This window comes from Gymnoscopelus braueri, assembly GCF_963280865.1.
Source record: "Gymnoscopelus braueri genome assembly, chromosome: 23".
Taxonomy (NCBI): domain Eukaryota; kingdom Metazoa; phylum Chordata; class Actinopteri; order Myctophiformes; family Myctophidae; genus Gymnoscopelus; species Gymnoscopelus braueri.
The window spans coordinates 8,214,687-8,235,006 of NC_137625.1; the positions used below are offsets into that span (position 1 = coordinate 8,214,687).

Below are 20,320 nucleotides of genomic sequence, written 5' to 3' on the forward strand. Positions count from 1 at the left end.
TAAGTTAAAGTATTAATTCTGCAATGTAGAAGTACTCTGTTACAAGTAAAAGTCTTGAGTAAAAGTACAAAAGTATTGGTATCAAAATGTACTTAAAGTACCAAAAGCAAAAGTAGCCTACTACATTTTTTTTAAATAGCAGATCTACGTTGTGAGCTTGTAGATCGGCCTATTTTCAAATAGCCTATGTATAAAATAGGGCTAAAGTGGTTAATGTATGTTTTATAATGTAACAATTTATATCTGCAAAAGTAACTAGTTTTCAAATAATTTTGGTGGAGTAAAAGTACAATATTTGCCTCTGAGATGTACAGTTGTGGAGTATAAGAAGTAGAAGTACCGAAAATTGGAAATACTCCAGTAAAGTAAAAGTTCCTCAAAATTGTACTTTAAGTAGAGTACTTGAGTAAATGTACCTTTGTTACTTTACACCACACTGGCAGTTATTTGGGGACCCACTTGCAATATCCTCACCGCCCCACCAGTGGTCGCCGGCCCACAGGTTGAAAAACCAAGCTGTTACAGGTTGAAAACCAAGCTGTTCCAAAACGTTGTTCACTTGCTGTATTTACACCATGAGCTCAGGTGTTTACTCCAGCTATAAGGTTTGAGTTTATGCCTCGCCTTGTCAGGGTTGTAGTAGTCGTGCGTGAGACATATTTATTAGCTTTACTTCTTTTTGGACATATTTGGGGATCTGCTGCCACCACTGGAAAAACAAAACAAGAGAGCGATACGTAAACAGAGTGTTATTGCATTCTGAGTGTGTGTGTGTGTGTGTGTGTGTGTGTGTGTCGCTGTGTGAGTGAGCTATGGTGCAGTGGTAGACAAAGTACTCAACCACCCCGAGTAGGTGAGTACTTGAGTCAAAGTACAGATACTCCTGGCCAAATACTACCCAACTACAAGTGCAAGTGGCTCTGATGAAATTTGTACTTGAGTTAAAAGTACTGAAATACTGTGTCGAGCACTGATGATGATGATGACTGTATTTACTGTGGCAGGGCTGCCAGAGATGGGGACTGCGTACAGGATGTTTTTCCATGTTTATCTGGCCACAGACTGAGGGAACTTTATGGCTTTTGCTGTTTGTTAACATGGTGCATTTGCATTTACAACAGCTGTCAGGGCTGGCAACGAGACCCAGCCTGGCCTCTGTGAATGTGCATCTAACACACACGCTTACGCTATGCGCACACACAAACACACACACGCGCAGACACACGTGTATGTATTTCGTTTTTTAAACAAGTACTCCAGTATTTTATCCGTGTACAAATTTGACTGAGCAACTTTCACTTAAATATTTGACCAGGAGTACATTATCTATATACTTGACTCAAGTACTGGTGGTTGAGTAGCCAGGCCTACTTTGTCCACCACTGGCCAGCTTATTCCATGGGTGAAATACTCTCTCTCTCTCTCTCTCTCTCTCTCTCTCTCTCTCTCTCTCTCTCTCTCTCTCTCTCTACTCTCTCTCTCTCTCTCTCTCTCTCTATCTCTCTCCTTCTCTCTCTCTCTCTCTCTCTCTCTCTCATCTCTCTCTCTCTCTCCCTCCCCCCCCCCCGACTGAACCAACGGACGTCAAACTTCAACATGGCAGACAAATAGCATTGTTCCCGTGACCTTGCACGGCGAGTAGATTTCTAATTGCTGGCGCGCCGGTAGCTCAGCTGTATTATGACACCTACCTGTATTTACTCACATGTGTACTAATACAAGTCCTTGGCTTGCGTTCGAATCCGACCAAGGCCCTTTGCTGCATGTGATCTCCTCTCTCTCTTTCATGTCTCTCTACTCACTGTCAAATAAAGGCAGTGCTATGCTTACAGGAAATAAATATTTGTGTCATCCGTCAAGCATTCATAGAGAGTTAGCACTTCATCAATCAACTTCAATCAACAATTTCCTCACATCCTTGTGCCTTAAAACTGACCCGTTTCGATCAAGTTTACAACATGAATTACAAACGTCACTTGAGAGAAACACTGTGCATAACATTGCATGCGGTGGTTGGAAAAACTCAGCTTATCGCGTTTCGACGCTTTGTGAGCTTGTACTGTAGATCTATTTCCGCCTGTAGGGTTTGAAATGGCAAAAGTTCAGAAATGGCATTCATAAAATTGCTGTCATACAATGTTCATGTCTTCACAACTTCACAAGTACAGTACTTTAATACAAATGATCTACAATCAAATGTTAAAATGTAATTTAGATAGCATGTTATGTAGACAGACGCTAAGTTCATTTATTGACCAGGCATCCTATAGTTTGTATAGTTTCGATGTACAGATTATTGATTTTTTTGATATTATACTGTTTAGACCGATGATGGTTTACCTATGATCCTATAGATTACTATTTCTATGCATTTGATGTATTACCTCGTGTTTAGTTTACCTTGCTTACTGTAAATCACTCTGGATTACCGTAAGAGCGTCTGCTAAATGCTTAAATTGTAAATTGTTTACGTAGGGCTTACCAGTTTTGTATTAAGAATCTAGATCTACAAAAGAACTAGCAACTAAAGCATTCAAATCATTGTTATGTGAGATGGAGGAGGTGTAAATCGAAAAATTGAAATACTCAAGCGAAGTAAAAGTACCTCAAAGTAATTACTTGCATATTGTCTCTGTCGGGTGGGAACCTCACACAGTATGTCCAAAACTGTTACTGTTCAGATTTCAACTTCAAAAATAGCAAAAGTAACAGATCTATACAAGCTCAAAACACGTCGCTTAGCGCCGCATTTCAACCTTGTATCTACTACTTTTCATGTGTCTGTGTGACGCTGTAGGATGATCAAGTAGGGCATTAATTTACGAACAAATTAAATATGGAGATACTGTAATAGGTTTCTGCCCGACAGCAACGATATAGTACAGCCAGGGGCGTAGCACCAAATTCTGGGCCCTGGGGACAAAGATTCACTGTGGCCCCCCTAGGATTTTTTTTCTTGGGGGGGGGGGCTAGTAACTCAGTCCCACTTACACCCCCCCCTGTGACGCCCCTGAGTACAGCACTTGAGTAAATGTACTTTGTAACCTTTGTCCACCACTGACTGAGGATTTTACTAGCGTAAGCGAGACCTTGAGTGTGCTGCCAGATGGCAGCGAGACAATGAGGGCAGGGCACACTTCATCACGAGCACAAGCCCTGATCCAGGACCAAATACTGCCATCAGTGTCACATCAGTGTCACACATCAGAGAGATATGGATTAACACTCTCCGTCTCTGTGGGCTATTAACCCGGAGGTGGATGCAGAGCTTTCAACTTGGCTATATTTAGCATTTTTCATTCATTTTGTTTTGACTTTTTGTTTTCAATAGTTTTAAAGATTCTTTTATGTATTTGTTATTTTCAAATGGCTTAGTTTTAGTTCAATCTTTATTATGGTGTTAGTTTTAGTTTTTGTGAAAATGCATCAATCAAGGGCGAGATTCAACAAGGTCAGAAAAAATAGCAAAAAAAAAGCAGATCTACACACACACGCCAGCTTGTAGATCTTCTATTGACGTTGACAATCAAAGATTTCAAAGATTTTGCCAATTTTTGACAACAGGGCCTAACAACTGGCACATCTAAAAAATATTGGAAGATAGCTTTCATATCCACTCAAAATATTATGTATGAAATATTGACTAAAACTACGGATATTTTCTCCATCACGGTTGACTCAACGTTGACCTTTGGTCTGAACTGACCTGGAAAGTGCCCACGGAAACGGAACATGGTTTCACAGTGTGAGTGATCTGCCGTAGTTTGCAGCAGTGGTTCTCAAACACTTTCATGTCAAGGACCCCTAAATTGATAATGTATTTTGCCCGTGGATCTCTATCTGTAAAGAGAACGTTGGTGTGTTTAAACTTTTGCTAAATTATTCCAGATGTTGTCCCCTGGACCCCTGGGGGGTCCCCAGACCCCACTTTTAGAACTACTGGCTTTTAACAGTATGCTTAGTGCCATTCGTCTCGAATCGTCTGTCGTAACATTATGAGAAGACTGTAAAGCCGCAATCGATAACCTTTTTAACAAACCTATTTTGACCAGTCTGCATGGTAGAGTGTGCCAATGCATTATGCCCAACACCACTGCTGTGGTTGTAATCGGTCTCCCTGCTCTTCTATCGCAACATTTAGATCCTGTGGTCTGGTAAGACCACTACTGGTTGACAAGAGGTATTACATGAAGGTCAAAATGCTATTTCTTCCCTGAGCGAGTAGGCAAGCTCTATTAGCTCAGTGGTAGAAATTATGGCACCTAGCTGAGCCCGCACATAAAAGTTACTGATTGCAGCTTAAAGGTGCAGTAAGTGATTTTATGTTAAAATAGGTGCTAAAGGCCTGGGCCGCTGGCGCAGCGATCCAGACACCTAGGCCCAGTGTAGTTTAGGTGCTCTGTGACAAGTGTGTCGCGGGTTCGAGTCCCAATCCCGACGGCCCTTGCTGCATGTCAGCCCCCATCTCTCTCCCCCCATTTCCTGTCAACCTACTGTCTATCTCTATCAATAAAGGCATAAAAGCCAAAAAGAAATCTTAAAAAGAAAATAGGTGTTAAATAGCTGTATATTCTGATAGTAATTACTGGTTTTGAGTGTTTGTTCAGGTGTCTCGGTCCTCTCCAGCTCTTTAATAAAGAGAAAATATACCTTTTCAGGTCAGGATACCAATTGTATCCAATCCCTAGAGAGAACTCGTACAGGATAGACAAGTCAAATTGAAAGTGATGACACAAAAACACGAGCAGACAAAAGTGGAACTGGAACATTTAAGCTGATAAATGGGTACTCTCTACTTATCGGCTGAACTGGCAACCCACCTGAAAAAGTCTATTATGTTTTAAGAGCGGGAGAGACAGGGTGAGCCCTGTTACTGAGCAAACACGTCCATAGCAATCATTACTACCAGAATGTAGAGCTTTCACGTTTTCGGACACAAAACACAACACAAAAAAAAATATCACTTACCCTACCTTTAAATGGTTAACGATCAACAATTATTAATCCTCCGATGACATGACACTGTATGATTTTGAAATAGCTACTTTAAGGATATTTTTTATAATTTATACTTTGATTTAGCCGAAGTAAGATTGTGAATACAGAACTTTGACTCTAAATTGTGGTATTGCTACTTTTACTTAAGTAAAAAAAAGTACCACCCCTACCGGATGTTGCAGAAGTCATCTGGGTGCGTGCCAGAGGGTTATCACACTTGACAGCATACCTTCAGGCCAGGAGAGCTTAAGAGGACGGCTCAGACATGCTGAGCTGGCTCCCCTGAGACCATGATACTACGCCTTCCACCTTGTCAGAGAGACCATGATACTACTCCTTCCACCTTGTCAGAGAGACCATGATACTACGCCTTCCACGAAGTTCCACCTTGTCAGAGAGACCATGATACTACGCCTTCCACCTTGTCAGAGAGACCATGATACTACTCCTTCCACCTTGTCAGAGAGACCATGATACTACGCCTTCCACCTTGTCAGAGAGACCATGATACTACTCCTTCCACCTTGTCAGAGAGACCATTACGCCTTCCACCTTGTCAGAGAGATGTCTTTTAGTTGCTGGGTTCAACCAAGGTATAATAATATGCACCACTCTAGAGTCAGAGCTTGTCATGCATACTTTAAAATTAAATATTGACCATGTTGGACGTTATACATGTATGGCAATGTCCTCTTTGTGTGCGCATGTGTGTGCGTGTGGGGGGGCCTACAGTGCAATGCTGTCGTATTTTAGCTTTAGCACGCAGCCTACCTACACAGTCAAATCTTGAGTGTTCATGTAACTCTGAGTCTGACTGATGTACACGCCATGGACAGGTAAGCGTAACATAAAGTCCATAACATAAAATTACTTAAATAATTTACATTTAGAGCAGTGGTTTTCATTCTTTTCAATCAGTGGTCCGGGGACCACCAGGGGTCCCCAGCTGAATGATGGAGAGTTTGGTAACCAAATGGACCCATTGGACTCATTTTACGCTCTCAAGAGTAAAATTATTGTTAAACATCTGTATCACTTAATTAAAGAATTGTTATTTTGAGCAATGTTTGCCTGTCATCTCTCTTATTGGTACCAACATCAATACAGCATGGCATTGTGGACAAAATCGCATCCAACGACAACAGAATATTGTAAGTCTTGGGTCTGAGAGGCTAAATCTCATCAAATGATGGTCCGTGGCTCAAATACCGAATCCGAAATAATGGACCTTGATAATGAAAAGGGTTGAAAACCACTGATTTAGAGGATACAAAAAAGAACTAACGGATATAATAACAATGCACACAAAGTATGTATTAGACATGTAAGCATGTTAGAGTATGTGTGAATTGTTTATTTACTTACACAAAGGCTGATGTCTCCAGACAGCATGGCATCTTACAGCACCTAACAGGAATTCAGCCCGGAGCTATTTGGGTGTTATGAAAAATAATATGAAATACCGTTGAACAACAATCTTCACATAAGCGTGGTATGTATAATGTTCACCAGTCGTCATATTCTCCTGGATAGATTCAACATTTAGTTAAAGTCAACAAACAAGTGACTGCGTGTTTGCTTGGGTTGGACTTACAGCTGGAGCGACATATGGAGTCCCCCAGGGATCTGTACTGGGGCCCCTGGACATGTGAAAGAGCTGGAGGAACTTGAGCCAGTGTGGGTCACAGTTAAGCCTAATTTATGCTATGTCGCGCACTGAGAACATAGCAGAGCTACAAGCTCACAACGCGTTGCATCCGCGACGCGTTGTGAGCTTATAGGTTGGCTATTTTCAACGCACTACACTACACCGTCATGCAGTGGTGCAAAGTAACTAAGTACATTTACTCAAGTACTGTACTTAAGTGCAATTTTGAGGTATTTGTACTTTATTTGAGTATTTCCAATTTCCAATACTTCACTTATTCTCCACTACATCTCAGAGGCAAATATTGTACTTTTCCTCCACTACAATTATTTGAAAACTTTAGTTACTAGTTACTTTGCAGATATAAATTATTATATTATAAAACATACATTAACCACTTTAGCCCTATTTCATACATAGGCTATTTTCAAACATTTTAGTACTTTTGCTTTTGGTACTTTAAGTATATTTTGATGCCAATACTTTTGTACTTTTACTCAAGTAACATTTTGAACACAGGCCTTTTACTTGTAACAGAGTATTTTTATAATGTGGCATTGCTACTTTTACTTAAGTAAAAAATACGTAGTGAAAAAAGAAATGACGTACGTACGTCATGCGATCAAGTATGAATCAGGCTTTAGGGTCTTAATCCCCATTTGAGCCTGATGCATGCTACATGCAATAGATCGCAATAAATCACTTTACATAATGTGAAATGGAAATGAGGCATGGAAGAAGGTCAGAGGGGGCTATAGGTCAGGGAAAAGGTTCAAGGCCATATTATTCGTCATGTGCCGTCATTTCCACAAATGAGGCTTCGGTTGCAAAGAAGGAAAAAAAAACGAGCAAATGGGCTTTCGCAGTAATCCACATGGGTTCACATCGCAATATCTCCAACTCTTACATTATATATCTCACACTAATTGCAGTTTGCAGTTACAATAGGCCCGTTTAAGCACTAGAAAGCCCGTCAACAGATTTAGCAGTTTACATGCTCTCAAAGCACTACTACAGGACTGTCATTATGGTCATTTGTAATGATGGCATATGATTATTTTCCCTCTGTGCTGTCCTGATGTCACCCTTATGGCACCCAACAGCAGCTACAGCACATATAGCAGCTGCAGGCTATTTGCCACCGATTGCAAATCTGTAGCCTATTTGGTAACAAACAAACAATCAGAAACAGAAGATTGTTTCATCTATATTTCCATTCCTGTTTCACTTGCTCATAATGAAGACAGAGTCGAGGGAGGAAGGGGGTGTTGGAGAAAATGTTTAACCCTTTCAATCTGGGAACGCATCTCTGTCATTTTAGATTTCTTTGGCTATTAAAAAATAGCAGATCTACAAGCTCATAGCGCGGCACTCATGAGCTTGTAGATCTGCTATTTTTGAAAAATCGTTAACTCAGAGAGCGCACAAACTGAACGAAACATCCGCTTCGGTTCCGGAGTTATAGGGTTCATTTTGGTTCCTATTCGTCAATAATTTAGCCGGGGACCCCCTGAACCCCCCTCAAAGATCCCTGGGGGTCCCCAGACCCCATGTTGAGAACCACTGACCAAAGAAGGCCCCCAAAGTAAAGTCTGACATCCCCCATCCACCATAATGAAGATTCCAAGATGTCACGGTTGGCCCCTTGATGTGTGGATCCCACAGTGGAGACTTTGATACACGATAGCTCCTTCAAAGAGACTGTTACACACTTCATGATGAGCAATCTGCCATGTAACACCAACCATTTAGACCAGTGCTTTTCAACCTTTTTCATGCCAAGTACCCATACATTTAAATACATTTGGCAGCGGACCCCCATCTGAAAATGTTTTGTGCGAGGGACCCCCAGAAGATTTGATTTAAAAATGTTCGCTTTAAAAAATATGTATTTTTCAAAAATAGCAGATCTGCAAGCTCATATATCTTGCTCGTATATCTGCTAGTTTTGAATAGCCAAAGCTAAGTGGTTAAAATGATTGTGACGCTATGTTAACTAATTTCGCTGGGGACCCCCTGGACCTGAGACCGATTCTACAAAATGTCTTCTAAATCCTAAAAGTTTTCTGAAAATACTTATGTTTCTATATCAGTGGTTCTCAAACTTTTTCATGTCAAGGACCCCCTAAATGATATGTGTTTGGCCGCGGACCCCCATCTCAAAATATATTGTTCCAGGGACCCCCAGAAGCAAAGATTTGAGTTACAATGTTCCATTTAAAAATATATATATTCAAAGATTTGCAAAAATGTTCTATGAGCTTGCTTGTTCTTATTGTAGCTGCTATTTTTGAATAGCCAAAGAAATTGGAAAATGAAAAGTAAAGTAACAGTTTTTGGACATACAAGGTTTCTAACCAACAGCAACGGAATATAACATTGCGTGGGGATGTTTGATATTACCGTGGAGACCCCATCTGTGTCCAATCAGATCCGGGGGCCATGTGTTCATCGTGAACGGCAAGAAAGAAAGAAAGAAAGAAGAAGAAAAAAAAGACACCCCGACGTGAACTTGAACATGAACTCGAGGGCCATGTTAGGAAATTGTAATTGTGAATGTAGGAAAGAGCAAGATCGGCATTGCTCGCATTTTTCAGAAGCAAAGATTTGAGTTACAATATATTCAAAAGGTTTGCACAAATTTTCACGATTTAAAAAAAATAGCAGATCTACAAGCTCATAGCGCGGCACTCGGTGCTGCGCTATGAGCTTGTATATCTGCAATTTTTGAATAGCCAAAGTATAAAAAGGTTGAATTATTTTTATGCTATATTAACACATTTTGCTGGGGACCCCCTGGAACCCCGCCAAGGACCCCTGGTAGAGCACGTACCATTTAAGGCTTGGTCCTCGCCCTAGCCGGTCCATGCAGGTTTGATTCCAACCCCAGGCCCTTTGCCATGATAAATACAATAACTTAAGTTAAAAGAAGAAAAAAGATGATGATAATTTAGCTGGGGACTCGTGGAACCCCCTCACTCAGGGACCCCCTGGGGGTTCTTTCACAGGTGTCACCAATGATACCAATGAAGGCTCCATTTAGTGTAGCACAGTGGTTCTTTTTCAAGGACCCCCATAACTCGGCTCCATTTGGTTCCATTTGTACACTCTCAGACTTACACACTCGTAAGGGGCCATTTGGAACCCCCTCAACGAACCATGAGGGTACCTGGTTGTTCACACTTTTTGAGACCCACTAGTGTAGCAGAGTGTCTCCAGTGAGCCAACATGCACAACATCAGCACCCTGACACTGTTTGACCAGAATGGAACAGAGCCTCAGCCTTCATTAGTATCATTGGTAACACCTGTGAAGGAAGTAAGGAAGAGGCTCAATTTATTTACAGTGGCTGCGGGTACATGGACAGTTTCATTCGGAATGAATACACTTCTATTCGGAATGAATGAATGGATGAATTCATTCAGAATAGAAATGCTCATGTAAACACCTCAATTGGAATAGAATATTCCATTCCAGTCTGACCCGAATGAATTTTCATTCGGGTTAGGAGGGGTGGTATAGACCGTTTGAATCGGGATATACCAATCGGAATTGACCATGTAAACACTTTATTCCGAACGCTCCTCTCTGTTTGGAATACATGCATTCCTTTGCGCATGTCCGTGCTTATAGTGCTGTCAGAATTGTCCAAAAATGACCTATCAAATCTCTAATTCGGCCACGGTCGCTCCTGCGGGATAAAATGAATGATTCTATTCTATAGCGTCATTTAATAAGCCATGGTTAAGCCCAGACTTGTCCAGGAGAACGGACGCTCCAAGGATTGCTGGCCTAGGCTACACTTATATGGATCTTTTTCTAAACGGGTATTTTAGTCCTCAGTTTTTAAAAAGAATCCCTGGCCACATGACAAAGATTATTTTTTTAAAATCCCTGTCCACACGTAAACGAAGAAAACGCATTGATCAGCTGCAAGTTTCAATTTTAAATCAGATTTTACATTTATTTTATATATGAGGGGCCAAATACGTATACATTTTTAATCACATGTTAAGGCCCAATACTGCAATAGCTGCATTGTTTTAATAGCATACGTGAACAAAAATAAATTAAAACTACATTATTAGGGTGCAGCTGCAGCGAAAACAGATGAGTTTTACTTAATCAATTCATTACATGGGCAGCCGGAACGGTCGTCCCAAAACACTACGCCCCACGCACCTTTTGAGCGGGCCATCCACGGCCGCTCTATGGTCGCTGGATTTTGACCCGGGGCGATTGTGTTTTAAGGCGACAGACTCCGCATTCTCCGTGTGTGCACCGCGCGCTACTCGGCGCAGAAAGACGGTTTTCGTCACAGTGAATGAGTTACAGCATGTTTCAAAGCTTTTTCATAATAATACATGAAAAACGTGACACTCGGCAAAGTCGGCATAATGAGTAGCTTATACTTTCTACTTAAGTATATTTTGATGCCAATACTTTTGTACTTTTGCCATAAATGAGCGTGCCTTGTTTCATAGACTGTAGTGTTGCTCTCTCTCTCTCTCCATTTATTATTATAATGACCATGAGCGGTCCGGTGTTTATGTATTATTATTTATTATTATAATGACCATGTGCGAATGCGCGATGACGTCATCGTACCTACATGAGAAATGTGACAAATAGTATAGGCTAGCCTACGTTTTACCGTGTCTGGTACCAATACAAAAAAATAAACTGGTCTGAACTTGTAGATCTGCTACTTTTGCATTAAAACGGCGATAACAAAGGAACACAGGCTTGTACCGCATACAACGCTGCCTGGCCAGGAGTCGGTGCGTTGCTTACCGGCCTGTCTACGACCGACAGACCTCCGCCGCGGAGGCACAAGGGGGCTATTCATTGCCTCCTCCCATGCCCACCAGGGGAAGCTCTGCTCCGGGTAGTGGCCCCTGGTCCATGCCCGGGCGTAGGCGGGAACCACTTTGCGCATGTCAAAAGTTATATTCCGAATGAATGCTTTGGTCATGTAAACGAGGAATACTTTTATTCAGGTCCCATGTAAACAGGTGAGTGGATCAGATTCCTCTATTCGGAATGAGTTCATTCGGAATGAATTCATTCTGAATGAATACATGATGGTCCATGTACCCGCAGCCAATATGGCCTATCCACAAGTTTCCTAGGCTGTGTCAAGGTTACCTTGGGCTTGGGCTGTGTGGGCATCACTTCCTGTCGATTTCATTGGATATAATAGATGGGTTTCCGCGCGACGTCATCACAGAGCAGAGAGTGCAATCTGCGCATGCGGGAGGTAGAACGACCCGGAAGTGCCATTCACTCTATTGTTATTTTCGGGATTTAGATAGGCATAATGCTGCTATTATAGGCATAATAGGCATAATGCTGCTATTATATACAGACAGATCCAACTTCCGACAAATCATTTTTATTGAGTAAAGAAGATATTACAAACTGCATCATTTAATCTACTTTCATTAAACCCGGTGAAGACCATTTATTTTATCAACGTACAATGGCCAGAGATGCTGCGGGTAATAGCGCCCTCTACAGGCTCTTCCCTCCACTGCGCGCGCATCATCCTCTCATGTTTACAAACGGGAAACCCATCTATTGGATTTCATTGGATCAAATCGACAGGAAGTGATGCCCACACGGCCTAGGAAACTTGTGGATAGCCTTGCCCTGAAGGTGCAGACCATGCAGCATTGCTACTTTTAACATGCGAGTTCCTCCACCACTGTGTGCATGTAAGCCCTACAGTATGCTTTATCTTCTTATCCGCACCATGTGCCTTCATAGAGCATAAGCCTAATCTCCCCATGGACCTCAGTTAAACTAAAAGGTAATAAATAAAATTCAACAAGTCATATTTGCTGACCTTTGTGTTCCATTCAGAGGTGACAAATCAAAGCAAACACACTGCGCGGCTCAGACAGCCCCTGGTGGAGCAGCAGGTGACTGTAATTAGTTTCTGTCACATCCCCAGTGTTTTGTGCATAGGTTTTGTGGCGCTTCAGCATCCTAACCTATACTGCCACCCACAGGATTAAGTTAGTAGTGCACGAGAGAAAGCATTGTGAACAGATACTTTTGGTAATAATGATACAGATTTATTTTTCCAATAATTAACACTGAAGCTATTTCACGTGCTCTTTTGGTATGTATACACATGTCATATAGGTAGAACTGAAATGCATTTTGGCACCGAGAGGGTCTTATAGGCTATGGCAGGAAAAAAAACATTCTTTTCAGAACAAGATGTCTCAAAATCAGAGCTCAGCAACAAACCAAAGACAGGTGAACCAGGGTTAAACAAGTACCATCACACACAAATAAGGCTGCAATTATCAAATAATTTCTTAATTATTATTCTATTAATTAGCCCACTTTTTTGATTATTCAAAACACACATATATTAACCACTTAAGCTTAATTTTAAACTTTTTACACACAAGTGTCATGCAAAAAATAGTGAAAATAGCTGATCGCCTGTGAGCTTGTAGATCAGCTATTTTCACTATTTCTGACATTTTATTATAATCATGTAAATCGATCCGTTCATTAACTGCTGCAGCCCTACAGTACACACAAACATGGAGAAGCCACCTCCACTGATTTACATTCACACATTGTTCGTTTTTGTAACTTCAAATCACTTATACAAATCGTAATGTCAAAAACAAACCGCACGCAATCTTACAAAAGGAAAAATAAAGGATGTTTATTGGACTACTTAACCACTTAAACCCCAGCATCGGAATTGTGGGGAATTGTGGCTCGTCGCGTTGTGAGCTTGTCGATCGGCTATTTTCAGCGAAAGCTTTACCCATAATAACAGAAAACTGAAAATACACTAGTATTGAGCCCTGAGGGACTCCAGTTACCCATATGGGGTTGAAGTGGTTAATCAGCGTATAGTGCACACAGCACAGAAAGGAGAGACAGAAAAATCCAGAGTGTTAATTTAACTCAGAAAGTGTAAAAATTGGCCTTACACTTAGAGTAAATGCACACACCGGGTTTTACTGTGACATATCCAAAGCTCTCAGAGTTAAACTTAACACTCAGGTTCGTGACAGTGTGAGTGCACTATTGATGTCTTTATGTCTGGGCGAACTTCTTCTTCCTGCCCTCCATGCCGGACAGGGCCTCTACGTTCTTACGCCAGTCTGTCACCTCCTCCTTCTGTGGTGGTGAGAGAGAAAGGGAGAGAGCAAGAGAGAGAGCGAGAGCGAGAGACACACAGACAGACATACACACACAGGGAGAGGGAGAGGGAGAGGGAGAGACAGACAGACAGACATACACACACAGAGAGAGGGAGAGGGAGAGACAGACAGACAGACAGACAGACAGACAGACAGACAGACAAGGGATATATAGGGTGAGTTACCGATACCTTAACAAACATGTGGTCTGCATGTGTGTTAGTGTGTGTGACAATGTGTGCATGTGTGTTAGCGTGTGGCATTGTGCGCAAGCCACATTATGTGCATGCATGACATTATTTGTGTGTGTGTGCGTGTGCGTGTGTGTGTGTGTGTGACATTTAGTGTGACATTGAGTGGTGGTGGGAGTCATGGAAACAGGGACAGCTACACTGCATGTCTCCTTAGCAGAACATTTGAGCATAATGGTGAAACATTGGAAACAATTATATCGTTGCTGTCAGGCAGAAACCTTGTATCTCCATTTTTCAACTTATGTTTTTTCGTCAAATAAGTGCCCTATACTTTGTCATACAGGAGAGCCGTGCGATAGTAGCGACGACGGCAGCTCGGCAAGCTCACAACTCGTTGCATTGCATGAGCTTGTAGATCTGCAATTTGAGCTATTTCTGAAAAATTCTGAAAGTGAAATAGGTTCAGTTTGTCTGTGTTTTTTTTTAAATAAATATCGAACCAATGAAAAGTATGAACAAGAGCTTGGGACTCAATAATAACTACACGGAAGCCATTTGAACGAAGGTTATTTTTTGAGTGGTGCCAACCACTCCTACATTTGACCGTGTGTGTGTGTCTGTCCGTATGTTTGAGCACGGCCTCAACAGCTGCAGCTGATTGCAACACAAGGATGCAACCAGTTACACTAATTCAAAGGCACCACTCTCTTCACACTGGGTGTGATTTTCTCCAAATCCTGAAAAGTAACGTTTTTTTGGACATACAAGGTTTCCACCCGACAGCGACGATGTCATACGCCGAGATGCCGACTGGCTGAATTAAAGTTTCTCTCAGAAAGGCGCTCACGCCGCCAACATGTTTGATTAGTACATTCGCACACACACACACGCGCCTCAGTAATGACCTTCTACGAGAAAGGATCGGCGACCGAAGGAGAATAGCACTACATTACATTTAACCCTTTTAGACCGGGAACGCATCTGTGTCATCTTTTGATTTCTTTGGCTATTAAAAAAATTGTAGATCTACAAGGGCGGCACCTATGAGCTTGTAGATCTGCTATTTTTGAAAGAGAAAATTAAAGCGAACATTCATTTTTTTTACTCAAATCTTTGCTTCTGGGGGGTCCCTGGAACAACATATATTTTGATATGGGGGTCTGCGGCCAAATACATATTAGGGGTCCTTGACATGAAAAAAAGTTTGAGGACCACTGATATTATAGCAACATAATTGTTTTTCAAAAAACTGTTCGGATTTAGAAGACATTTGTAGAATCCCCAGAAGCAAAGATTTGAGTTTAAAAATTATATTCAAAGATTTACACAAATGCAGATCTACAAGCTCATAGCGCGCGGCACTCGGTGCCGCGCGCTATGAGCTCGTATATCTGCTTTTTTTTTAATAGCCAAAGAAATCTTAGAAATGAAACAGATGTGTTCCCGGTCTTAATGTTTTAAACCGTATGTATGCCAATTCCATTACACGGTGACATTCTCAGAATTGGGGGCAAGGTCTCCTTTAATCCTCATATTTTTCAAATGTCATTTCCTTTTTAGGGCGAGGGGGGGGGTCAGCAGAAAATATTGCGTGCGGCTTTGATTTCAAATGCTACCGTGGCTGCATCTTATCAAACGTGCTGCCTTGAAAGAAAGAACACGGAAGTGAGTGAGTCATTCCCGGAGCAAAAACATGCGGATAGACTTCCAATGAGCAGTGGTGGAAGGTAACCCGAGTACATTTACTCAAGAACTGTACTTGGGTACAAGTCCCAAGTTATTTAAGACTAATTTACACTTAGTTACACACATGTGTGGCCACCGAAAATAGCCAATCACAGCTTGTAAATCTTCGATTTTTGTTGCGCTAGCAAAGCACTGATACCATTTGAAATGTCACATCTGCATATTTGATATCTGCTGCTATTTGATGTCTGTATTTGGGGAACTGTCTAAATTTCACATTCAATGTCCAAGTCAAAAAAGTTGTCCAAACCTGCTTTTATCAACTCATATTAAGTTGAGTGATTTTATATTAATGTGATATTAACAGAACAGGGCAGACTTAGCTGTTCAAACACCCTTTTCCAACATTTAAAACATTTCGTGTTTATGAGAATGCCATATTATAACGTAGTTAACTATAACAACCCCCACTCACCTTCTCCTCCTCTTTTTTGACGGTCTTCAGGTTGGCTTTGAAGTCAGACTTGGACGTGAGCTTGGCCTCCGCACCCAGGTCTACCCCTGCCTTCTTCACGCGCTTCAGGTTGGGACGTTTAGCGCCTTTCATGTCCATGACCTTGGCAGTCAACTGCTCGATCTGGGGGTCGGCAAGGTGGAGAGAATTTCTGTCTTGGCTTTTTTTTCCCCACAGGAAAGGTAGTGGTGGTTCTCAAAGATTTTCACCCCCCAAATGGATACAAATTTGTCACGCACCTCTATCTGAAAATATTGTGTGCCAGGGATCCTATTAACTGCCAGAGGTATTTTCATATTTTTTTAGCCAGTGCCAGAGTTTTTCATTGAAAAAAATTAAGTACTCAGGAGCCGAAATACAGCATTTTTAAGTTTTAAGTTAACAAGGAAGTGGATAGGTGTCTAGATCTTTGACTAATCATATCTCCTTGGTCTTTGGGTCAAATTGAAAAAAAAAAAAAAAAAAAACTTCACGTCTACTTCACGTAGATCTACGCGATTGGCACGTGGCGGCTTTAAATAGGTTCGCGTAGATCTACCTGATTGGCAGTGAATCAGTTAAGATATTTGTGAGAACGTTTTTTTTTTTACGCTTTGTCGCCAGAGGTGGAGCATGGTATTAGTATTTTGGAATACAGTATTGTTATGCCTCCGCCAGTGGACGACTTTGTTTTCGGGCTGTCCGTCCGTCCGTCTGTCCGTCCGTCCGTCCATACACATCCGTGCACCCACGCAATGCAGGATTAACGGAAGGGCTTTAGGTGCTGAAGCACAGGGCACCAACCATGGGGGGGCACCAAACGGCAGGGAGAAAGTGAAAGAAGACTGAACTATCGCAGCGACTGCTGAACGAGCGCTAAAACGGTGAAACGCGCCAGTGAAGCGTCAATTTTCCGCTGACAAAACGTTCCCGTGGGGTGTGGGGGGGGGGGGGGGGGCAACAAAACGGGTCGTAGCACCGGGCACCACGAAGGGTTAATCCGGCCCTGCACCCATGCATGTATGTACATGCACCCAACTTGTGAATGTGCTATGTCAGGAACGCCTTGAGGGAATTTCATGATTTGGACTCAAGGAAGAACTGATTAGAAGTAGCTGGTCAAAGGTCAAAGGTCAAAGTCACTGTGACCTCACAAAACACGCTCATTAAATTCCTTCAAAGCATAGTTTTTATACTGCCCTGATAGTTCAAGCTCTGTACGGTAAATATTATGTGCGTGCTATTTTTTTAGCTTATGTGTGACTATTGTCTTGAGGTGATAATGACCGCTGGCCGTTGGAGTTTCGAAGTAATTGACGCATTAACTACTTAACTATTGTTAAGCAGTTAATAGATAGTTAATGGTAATAGAGCGGTTATTTCATTCGGTGACCACATGCGCACTTACATACGCGTGCATGTGTGCGTGCACATGCCGTGCGCGTGGGAGGGAATGATTATAAAACCTAGAACACACCACTGAGTGGGATGGAGGTGCTACGTCCTCTTGGTGGAGGTCACTGGCAGGCGAGCCAGTAAGGCACAACAGTGACAACACACTGCTGTGCGTGCGTGCGTGCGTGCGTGTGTGTGTGTGGGGGGAGGAATTTATTGGCATAACGACTTTTTTTTTTTTTTTTTTTTTTATTATCTCAGGTAATTTGTAAATATGTAGATAACTTGTCTGGCCTTCTGTTGCTCTCTTGTTTTGATCTCCTTCCCACCTGCCCCCCACCCTCTTCCTCTCCCCCCCCCCTCTTCTTTCTATGGAAACTAACGTTGCGATGGGAACGATGTACAAAAAAGAATTTCACCCACTTTTTTACCTTGTAAACCTGTGATGTGACAATAAAACTGATTCTGATTCTGATTCTGATTAACTGGGGAGAAAAGGGGGCAAAATAATTGTCGATTCATTGATATAATATATCAATGAATCGACAATTATTTTGCCCCCTTTCTTATATTATAAGAAATATATATATATATATATATTATTTAAATGCTTCTCACAAATCTTCATGAGGAAGATCGGTTAGCGGTTCTAAATGTCGGTTTTGAAATATGTTGGTTTAATTGCCCAGCCCTAGGATACAACCACAATACTATATTTCTAGTTCTCCACGGTCCTTTGCCATGTCAAAGACCAGTGTCAGCATCAGTGATGTGTTTCCTTAAAACACATCACTAAGCCTGAGTAATAATAAAAAACCCTGGTCTTTGCCGTGTTATTTCGTTCACATCACTGAGCCTGTGCAATAAAGAATACCCGACATGACGCGTGGGCTTTTATACGTAGGATTGATGTGATCCTCTGCGTTTCCCAATGACTTCAGATAATGGAAAGTCATAATTCCACTTGGGTCGGACTCGGGAGTGAGAGACATAAATATATATAATCTTTGAAATGAGAGAGCGGGGCCATTTCATCTACAAAAGGCTCACACGGGTTTACCTGAGGTGAGCCGCAAGTGCACTAAGCGCCCATCAATAACACAGTTAGAGCGTGATTCGTCGTATGACGGCTTCGCGCTCCGAAAATACATGATCTACAAGTTCAGACACCGGCTTCGAATGCTATCAATGCATTGAATGGGAGATTATCACGTTTTATCAGACGGTTCAGAAGGCGTCACGGACACGCCACATTCTGAGCTTGTACATCGTTTTCATGTACGACCCCCAAATTAATATGTATTTGCCCCCCCCCCCCCATCTGAAAATACCCATACATGACTTGTGTTCATTTATTTCAACGTTTTTTGAAATAAATAGCAGATCTACAAGCTCAATAGCCGATGTACAAAATAGAGTTATTTTGAAGTCATTAACACATTTAGCTTGGGACCCCCTGGAACCCTGTCAAGGACCCCTGGATCACTTTGAGAATCACCGTTTGGGGGCGTGCGGCACCGTCGTACGGCAGAGTCTAAATGGGGTTTTATTGTGGCTCATTTCCATCACAAAGACCCATATACCTCTTTGTCATTCTTGGCCACCTTCAGCTCCATATCGTAGCGCACGTCATCCACGGTGTCGATCTTCTGGTGCAAATCCTTGCAGAGCTCCTGTGAAGAGAGAACAGACGCAATCCCCTTTAAGCCCTCCTTTAAGGAATGTTGAAGGCAATAAGGTAGGTGTGTGTTTGTGTGTGTGCGTGTGTGTGTGTGGGGGGGTTCTACGTAACACCGTTATGTAAAAGCATTGGCTTTGAACGTTCAGCCATCAGCGAGGCAGGTGGCAGGGTGCCTGTGTGTGTGTGTGTGTGTGTGTGTGTGTGTGTGTGTGTGTGTGTGTGTGTGTGTGTGTGTGTGTGTGTGTGTGTGTGTGTGTGTGTGTGTGTGTGTGTGTGTGTGTGTGTGTGTGTGTATATATATATATATACACCTTAAAACATGTTTTGGATATGCTTGAAATCTCGACAAAAACACAGACACACTCCTGTCACATTGCAGGAGGTAGGGGACAGCTAATGTATGGATCGTGCCAAAGAGAGCTGATGTAGCCTACAACTTGTAGAGCGGCTATTTTCGGCGTGCATGACCATCGTATGACAAAGTATAAATCAGGCTTCAAGTCGCAGCAAGTGGTTTTCTTTTGTTAAGTGTTAAATAGTGTTATATTCTCACATAGTAATCATGGCTAAATAGAGTGTTTGTTCAGTAACAGGGGTCTTCCCGTCTCTCCAACCTCTTTAGCAAACATTGCAAAATGCATTTTCAAGTTGGGATCAATTTCAGGCAACCCTGGCCACCGGAGAATGTATTTCCTGTTTACTAGGGAGCTTACACTTTAACTGGTTGGGAACTCTGCAGGTGTTTCTTTATGGCCGTTGGCATTGTGAAATTAGCTAGTGTTATTTTATTGTTGGGGGACCCTGCTGACACAGAAATGCAATATTCGGGAGTGGATATCATATTGCAAATATCACAACAGGTAAAGAAAAGTGTGCCGTAAGCAGTGGTGGGAGAAGTACTCTTTTTTAGTTTTTACTTTAAGTAAAAGTAGCAATACCACAATGTTAGCCTGTTACAAGTAAAATTCCGGTGTTGCTGTAAAATTAACTACTCCAGTAAATCAACTCAAGTACACATTTGACTGAGCAATTTTCACCAGTAGTTGA

The 20,320-nt window shown here is 41.9% G+C and overlaps 1 protein-coding gene across 1 annotated transcript in view; it reads right to left on the reverse strand.

Moving 5' to 3' along the window:
* Positions 1–13,701: 13,701 nt before the first annotated feature.
* LOC308079239 (troponin I, slow skeletal muscle-like) overlaps positions 13,702–20,320 on the reverse strand; it is a gene marked incomplete at its 5' end in the record, with an annotated part of 9,674 nt that continues 3,055 nt past the window's right edge. Inside the window, 3 exons of the mRNA XM_080420614.1 lie at positions 13,702–13,801; positions 16,180–16,341; positions 19,176–19,265. Of these exons, the coding sequence (XP_080276740.1) occupies positions 13,718–13,801; positions 16,180–16,341; positions 19,176–19,265 (336 nt within the window). The 3' untranslated portion in view covers positions 13,702–13,717. The remainder of the gene's footprint in view (positions 13,802–16,179; positions 16,342–19,175; positions 19,266–20,320) is intronic.